Source organism: Aptenodytes forsteri, unplaced genomic scaffold (assembly GCF_000699145.1).
Source record: "Aptenodytes forsteri isolate BGI_AS27 unplaced genomic scaffold, ASM69914v1 Scaffold83, whole genome shotgun sequence".
Lineage (NCBI taxonomy): Eukaryota > Metazoa > Chordata > Aves > Sphenisciformes > Spheniscidae > Aptenodytes > Aptenodytes forsteri.
This window is the reverse complement of record NW_008795371.1, coordinates 413,083-421,252: the sequence shown is the minus strand read 5'-3', so window position 1 is coordinate 421,252 and position 8,170 is coordinate 413,083. Positions and strand designations below refer to the sequence as shown.

At 36.3% G+C, this 8,170-nt stretch overlaps 1 protein-coding gene across 1 annotated transcript in view; it reads left to right on the top strand.

The window, feature by feature from the left end:
• The window catches only part of MPHOSPH10 (M-phase phosphoprotein 10), a 10,876-nt gene extending 3,020 nt beyond the window's left edge, over positions 1-7,856 (top strand). The window contains exons 3-13 of the mRNA XM_009280435.1: positions 73-233; positions 715-1,363; positions 2,222-2,370; positions 2,803-2,977; positions 3,273-3,414; positions 3,847-3,914; positions 4,639-4,776; positions 5,031-5,141; positions 5,381-5,488; positions 6,068-6,298; positions 7,649-7,856. Of these exons, the coding sequence (XP_009278710.1) occupies positions 73-233; positions 715-1,363; positions 2,222-2,370; positions 2,803-2,977; positions 3,273-3,414; positions 3,847-3,914; positions 4,639-4,776; positions 5,031-5,141; positions 5,381-5,488; positions 6,068-6,298; positions 7,649-7,798 (2,082 nt within the window). The 3' untranslated portion in view covers positions 7,799-7,856. The remainder of the gene's footprint in view (positions 1-72; positions 234-714; positions 1,364-2,221; positions 2,371-2,802; positions 2,978-3,272; positions 3,415-3,846; positions 3,915-4,638; positions 4,777-5,030; positions 5,142-5,380; positions 5,489-6,067; positions 6,299-7,648) is intronic.
• Positions 7,857-8,170: the final 314 nt, after the last annotated feature.

Genomic DNA, 8,170 nt, shown 5'->3' with positions numbered 1-8,170 from the left:
GCCGGCCGGCCGGCCGGCGCCCCTCAGCTACCCCCGGTGCCGCAGGGCTCTCCTGAAACGCGCTATTAACAGCGTCGAGACCTGGCTGGGGCTTCTGCCACGGCTGCTGCAGTATCCCACTCCTTTCTTCAGCGTTCGGGAATTAGGAAACGGAGGTTTCTGTTTCAGCCAGAAAGCGTTGGTAGCTCTAGAGAAAAAACTGGAAGAGACTACCCAAATATAAAAGCTGAGGAGTAAGGCAGCGGAGGAAGACAATTACCGTTTTAAAACCAAGGGTCTGTATCTTGCATGTTTGAGGTGTTTAGTGCTACGCTCTTTACTTCCCCAAAACGTCTGGAGTGCTTAAATATGATCAAGATATAATAAAATGCAACTGTGGAAGAGTAGAATGTTCTGTCCAGCTGCTACTTCATACACGAAGTGTAACGAAGCTGAAAGGCTTAATAGTTATAATGTCTTTATTTCTAGGAATGTTTAGTAGCAGTGCTCCAAGAGATGGGTAGAAAGTTAAGCAATAGCAATAATTGTTGAAAGGTGCTGTTCTGTAGCATCAAAATACCTAAGCAGATATAAAAACAGCTGCAGTGTCACCGTATGACTAACTTAATGGAAGGCATGAAATGAATGAAAGCTAGTAAATTCTGCAAAATATAAAATAAAAAATTAATATTAACTGTTGTGCTTTTTAAAGCTCAATTTTTTTTCTACTCTTAGTGTGCAAGATGGACTGGCTACTGACTTCAGAGCATTAACAAAGACTCTCTATGATTTGAATAAACCTCTGGGAAGTAATATAGTTCACGGGGGTCCTCTAAAAGAGCTGGTGATAGAAGATTTTGATGAAGAACAGATTTGGCAACAACTAGAGCTCCAGAACAATGCAGTTCTCGATTTCTTCAAGAAATCCATTGCAAGGGATGCCAGGGATGAAGATCTGTGCCTTCTCTCAGACCAGGAAGAGGATGGCTCTGATGCAGAGACCAGCAGCGACACGGAATTGGAAGACCACATAATGAAAGCAGAAACTGAACAGAAGAATGTTTATACAAAAGATAAAACTAAAGCTAAAGAAAAGCAAAGTAAACTCAGAGAAAGCCTAATGCAGAAATACAGTGATGAGGATTCTGATATTGACTTTGATATTGAAGCACTGGAGCAACAAACTAAAACAGCCAAGGAAACCACATTGAAAAAAATAGGAAGAAAATCTATAGTAGATGACAAGTTTTTCAAGCTGGCTGAGATGGAAGCTTTTTTAGACCAGGCAGAGAAGGAAAATAGGGAGGAGGAGGAAGATATTAATTATTTTGAAGACATCATCTCAGATGATGAGGAAGAAGAGTCTGAAGAAGCTAAAGTCAAAGTAAGAATATCAGTTAATTAATTTCCTGATCTCTCTTTTCCTTTAAATCAAGATCTGGTATCCGTTAGGGTGACTATAAATTGTTGAACTCTGAGTAGAAACTACCAAGTTAAATTTGATTAGATGACTAATGACTACTTCTGAAACTTTACTTCAATAATATACTTGACATGAATATCTGATAACAAAACATCCTAGTGTAGAAGAACATACCGTCCTGCTATTCCAGTCTCTCTTTAGATGGGTCTTGGGTTTTTGTATGAATAAAGGAAGAGACAGTATGTCATAAGAAGTAAGTGACCTTGCAGAATTGCAGAGTAGGCGCAAATGAAAAAGATGTGTTACTCAACACTGACATCTGGCAATTAGAGATCACTAAGGTGACTGAGGCAGAGCAAAGCGCTTTGGGGCAACTTCTTTTTCCAGGGACATGGCTTTGTAACTGATTTGACTTAAGTTGCTAAGTAGTTGTTTCAAAAATAAATCTTTTATTATTTGGTATTACCAGAGATTCTCGCTAGCAAGTAAGAACTATGCCCAGGGTGTAAGGGAACGTGTATGCATTCCAACAAGTAATCGGCAAAATCTACTGCTCTTTGACTTCTGTGTATGTTGAAAATGTTGGAAATGAGTTTAAGTGGTAGAATATTTTAAATACTTGTAAAAGAGATTAATTTTACTAAGATGCCCTACCACAGATTAATGCTTCAATAAACTGAATTACTGTTACACAAGTAGTGTTATTCCCCAGGTGCTAAAGACTTTAAAAGACAGGATACCCTTAGACTTCTGTCAGTCTAACAGTTTTGGTTTGTTTTGGTTTTTTGGTTTGTTTTTTTTTTTCTCTACCCTTCTTAGCCAATTAAAAGTTCTAGAGATTTGACATACAAAGATTTCTTTGATCCAGTCGATGACAATGATGATTTCGTAGCTAATGATGTTGAAGATGATCAGGAAGAGGCAGCAGACAGTGCTACTGAAGAGGAGAATGAAGAAAGCATGTCAGAGTAAGTATATGCATTATTTGCAGTTAAAGTGTCCTTGTAATTTTACACTGAAGTGAAGTAGAAAATAAAGTGTGAATTCCAGGCTGACTTTGGTCATGGTTTGCCATTCTCTGTTATCTGTTGTGTGTTCATGGTTTGCATTGTCACCTTATTTAAAAAATAGTTTATTTACTTACCTTTTGAGTATTGTTTCTTGATATTTATTTGAATAAATCATTTAACAGCTGTAACTTCTTCAGTTTTCGAAAGTTATTTTTGATATATAGAAGTTTCCCTAGTGTCCCCTGCCTTGAGGTTTCAATGAAAGCCTATTGTATTTCTTAACTGTGGGTTAGTTGTAACAGGTAAACATCTAATGGCTGAAGAACCTTCATGTAAAAAAATTATAGAGGCTTTTCAACCTTTATTTTATATTAAATTTTAATGTTACAGGGTCGAGGATATGAATGAAATGATGATGGAGAATATGAGAAGTAAAGAAGCCTCTAAAAAAGTTACTTTTAGTTTGCCAGATGACAGTGAAACAGAAGATGTTACTGATACGCAATTAGAGAAGGGCATCGATCCCAGTGAAATAAAGTCGTCTTTTGAGAAGAGACAGGAAAAGGTAATTTTTTTTTTTTATTATTTTGCTAATACTTCAAAACAGTGGCCAATATATGTTTTGTTTTGTTTTTTTTAAATGATTGTGTAATTTGTTCGGAGTCTGGCAAATATAAAGAGGCTATTTACAAATTAAGAAAAAAAAAAAGTGGCTTATCTACATCAGATATATATGCGATCATATATTCCCTCATCTTTATGTGAGAAGTTAGAAGTACCTGAAATAACTACTAATTTCTTGCCTTGAGTTTACTTGTGAGCTCTATGTTTTAAACTTCTTAGGAAATTGTGTTTTTCAGATGAGCAAAAAAATAAAAAATTTAGAAGAAGAGTTGTTAGAGGAGAAACCTTGGCAGCTTAAAGGAGAAGTGACTGGACAAAAACGACCTGAAAACAGCCTTTTGGAGGAAACGGTACTTTTTGACCATGCAGTCCGAATGGGTAAGTAGTGAGAGAGGGCTTTCCTGAAAGCGTGTTGCATACGTTTGTTGGGTTTTCTTTCCTTTGACCTTGCTGAAAACACCTGTCACTCAAGAGCAGGGTCACAAAACACTAAGTTAAACTTCTCAGTGCGTTTTTGAGGTTGTGCATTTTCATGGTGGAAACTACGGGAAGCTATGATCTTCTTTTCTTCATTTTTAACTTAGCTGAAAGTTCACTAATGCAGTGGCAGATTTAGTCATTTACAAGCCTTACTTAATATGATTATTCTCTTCAAAATAGAGGAAAACATTATTTACTTAACTCACCTTCAATTACTACATTTTTGTTAAGGCTTTACTTTTTTTTCCTGTTGTTTATTCTTCATAGTAGAAAAAGTATTTCTTGCTGGAGAAACATTAATCTTAAAAATTCTTCTTTTTCTCCTCTCAGCACCTGTGATCACGGAAGAAACTACTTTTCAGCTTGAAGATATCATTAAACAGAGAATATTGGATGAGGTTAGTATTATCTTAGTTGTTCCTCCCTATTTTGTTCATAGACTTGATTCACTGTGCACGTTCCAAGGATGAGTTTGAAGCTCTTAAAATGTTAGGTGTAGAGTTATCTTAATTTCTGCAACTGGTTGTTTTATGCTTTTGCCTTGATGAATGTGTCTTTAGATTTCTAAGGAGCTCTATTTTTACATGCCTGTTATATGCTAGGTTTTGGTGCACTTCCGAAAAATGTGTGTTGGCAGATAAAACTATAAGGAGTTTATTTGGAATATAATGCCAGTCTGTAAATTTCGTCTATGATGTGACTGTAGCACTCTGAACATTCTGAATACTAACCAAAACTAAATTGTTTACTTCGTGTTTCTTAAAAGCTACTGATAAAAGACTAGTTTCCCACAGCTTGATGAGGCTTATTGTTAGTTGAATAAAAAAAATTGGTATATATGAGGGGAGAGTATTTAAGTACTTAAGAAAATTACACATTTGTTATTTGTTACACAATTTTTACCCCAATCCACTGAAAATAAACACACAAGCTAGCGCTATAAGTCTTTTATTACTTTTTTTTCAAATGAAAGTAAGTGTGAAACTTAATGAGTTCCTGGGAAGCCACATGCATAAACCAGTTAATGTGTCAGATATGTAATACAGAAAATATTCTAAATAAGCTGTAGCACCTGATATTTGACTGTAGTTGCATTTGGTCATTAATTTATGACTTTCTCAGGCATGGGATGATGTAGTACCAAAAGAAAAACCAAAAGAGGAGGCTTTTGAATACAAGAAACGTATCACTTTGGATCATGAAAAGAGTAAACTGAGTCTTGCTGAGATCTATGAGCAAGAATACATGAAACTTCACCAGGTAATGTAAGCAATGCCTTTCCTTTCAGTTTGAAGTTCATATCACATAATTTTGTATCTTCATTTGTACACATAATTTTGTATTTTCATTTGTACACTGCTAACTCTGCTTTCAGCTTTCTGGAAGCACTCCAATCTTTCTCTGACTGTTCACCAGTGAAATGGCTCTGAATTGTATATTGTGGTGTTATCAGTCTTGCTAAAGTAAAATACCTTTATGAATGGTGTTGCAGTAACATTGCATTATTAATGCAGCAAAAGACTGGAGAGGAAGAAAATCCTGAACACAAAGAAATTCAGGAAATGATGGATTCACTCTTCCTGAAGCTGGATGCGCTTTGTAACTTCCACTTCACACCCAAACCGGTAAGTACCTACGTTTAATTAAGTTGGAGTTACTCTCCCCCCCACCGTGAAACTAGATACTTTAAAATATATTTAGGAAATGGAAAGTAAAGTAAACATTGAGTGTTATTAAGCTTGTTCTTATTTCATATTAAATGCACTAATGCCTCTAAACAAAACCAAATATTTAATATCTTCAGTTAGCTGTAAGCTGCTGTGAGATGTTGTGCTCAGTCCTGAATATGTTTGCTTATTTCTAGCCTGTGCCAGAAGTTAAAATAGTTTCGAACCTTCCAGCTATAAGTATGGAAGAAGTAGCACCTGTTGCTGTTAGTGATGCTGCTCTCTTAGCACCAGAGGAGATCAAGGTAAATATAAATTCAAATCATGTAAGGATCTGGAGGGGATCTGTATTGTTGATAGAAGGGTGTACTGGCTGCCAGATCAATGGGAGAATTCTGCCCTTTCCCACCCTGGGTTCCTCACCTTGTGGACCTTCTTGCCTAGCATTTTAGTGGTGGTGGTTGTTGGGGCTTTGCAGGGGGGAGGGGTGCGCTTTTCTTTTTTTCTTTCTTTTTTTTTTTTTTATAACTGGAAGGAGAGGGGAAAGAGTTAATTTTAGTTGGCTACACGAGGCCATAATATTATGCTTCGTTTTTGTTCTTGACTATTAATGGTAATTATTTTCCCAACATATATATGGGTATTTGGAAGGGGAAAGCTAAATGACAACAGGGAAGAGCAATTAGCCTGTCTTTGATCAATTGTACAAATCTCACTTCCCAACTTTTGCCCGTTTTTGGCCTTTGCCTTAATGCGGTATCGCCCTGAGCTGTCTAAACACTTGAAATAATGGGAACTCTAAGACAGATTTGAGTACTGTGAACTTTTTGTTTTTACTGTTTTCTTTTGCACACTTATGGATCTAGAGATCTTGTTCTCTTTAGGAAAAGAACAAAGCTGGTGATGTCAAAACAGATGCAGAAAAGACTCCCACAGACAAAAAACGAGAACGAAGAAAGAAAAAGCTTCGTAAGCGTATGAAGCTAAGAGAAAAGAAGAAGCGTCAAAAGCTTCTTGAAAAGATGAAACCAGAACAAGGCACAAAACTTAGCAAAAAAGCTGCTGCAGCAAAATTAAAAAAGCTTACAAAAGAAGGCAAAGCATCTCTGCTCAAGGTAAGGCTCTCTGAAGTAGTCCTGTATAACTTGAAGCTTCCCAGCTAACAAATATTAAAATCCCAAGGATAGATAATATTTAGCTAGAGAGAGGAAAGGGAACTTTATCACGAAGAATTACAAAGTATAGTGTTTGTTTCCCTCCTATTCCTCTTGGCACAGCTACATCTCCTCATCTTTCTCCATCCCCTCAAAAATTCTTGTACGCAAGTAGTATATCTGCTTACCACCCAAGCCTTGTAACCTTATTTATGGCTGAGCAAATATAAAAGGTAAATGTAGCTGCTGGAAAGAAAGAGGTAGGAAGAAGACATGGAAAGGGCAGATGCATACTCCCTCCCCACCCCCCTTTTCCTCTCCCCACCCCCTTCTTTCCCCTGTATTCTTTTGAACTCCAGTTTTGGAAGGACTGTTCTAATCCATACTTGTAACTGTCTTAAGCACAGTAGCGTTGAATGCATTTTTAGTCCTGATTTTGCTGATCATGTTGACAGCATGATGTCAGTATAGAGGCCTGAAAAAATACAGCTCTGGTTACACTTTGCAGTGACCCCCTTGCTTATAATGCATATTTATGTGGATGTTATTTCTTTAATTATGAATAAACCATACCTCAATGGTTGTTGGAACCTTTAGAACCTTACTCGGAGTATGAAATATATTTGAATTTGTAAGCAACTTAATCTTTAGATATGGAAAAATACGAAAAAGTTGTATGATGCAATTACTTCATATCAAAGTATATTCACAAAGCAGAAATGATTGTTTGCATTAGGTACTACTTTGTATTTATTTCAAAGTTCACAAGGTGGCATTCCTGCAAATACTAAGACATATGCTCTTATTTCCTGCATTTGAACCTTGATTAAACGAGACCACTTGCGTGCATAATTGAGGATGAGGTTTCTATTTAGTTCTTTCTAGGCTTTGAGTAACTTAAGCTATTTCAAAATAGAATATTCCTATTTAACTTTCTACTTCTTATTTTGAGGTGTTAGAAACTAATAGGAAAAATAACTTGATTACTTCTAAAACGTTGGTGCTTACCTTTTCAAAAGGAGAGCAGAACGCAAAATATAGATACGTAGTTGTAGCTCATGATGTGCAAGCGTCTTGGTGCCTGTTCTTACCGACGGCGCTAACTGCTAATTAGAGAGGGAACGTACTTTTTATTTCTTTAGATAGTAGGAGTGGTATAAGAATGCAGTGCAAAGTATCCTCTGAAAATCAATTACCGGATTTTTTCTTTTTTTTTTAGTCAAATACTATTATATGTGAGTGACTGGTAGGTAGTATAACGGTACTGTTTGTACATTTCTTGGTTATAACAAGTATTTTGTCCATTGACAGGATGAAGGTAAAGACAAGGTCTTGAAATCATCCCAGGCCTTCTTTTCTCAACTACAAGACCAAGTAAAAATGCAAATCAAAGACGCAAACAAATTAAAGAAGAAAGAGGAGAAGCAGAAAACACTCTCTGTTCATAAACTGAAACTATAATTTACCTTTTTTATGTATGTTGCATCTTGTATATATTAAAGCGTTTCTACGTGAATGCTGAACTTTAGTAGGTTTTATTCTGTGTCGATCTTTAAAATGTTGTGTGTACTTCTAAGGAGCTGTAAAGACACTTTCCTTTAGGTTTTACTTTTTTTTTCTACGATAGAACTCTGATTTTGTCTTTTTATTCTAAAAAGAAAGCTTCTTGCCATGGGCAGATGATACGTAACCATGCAGAATACTCGGTATGTGTGTTTTGACTGTACCCTCTCTTTAACCTACAGTCCATAGCTTTTGTATCTGCTGTTGTAACAGCTCTGTGTGTATTGCAGGAGTAACGGCATTTATTGAAGAACTTAAGATGTATCCTGG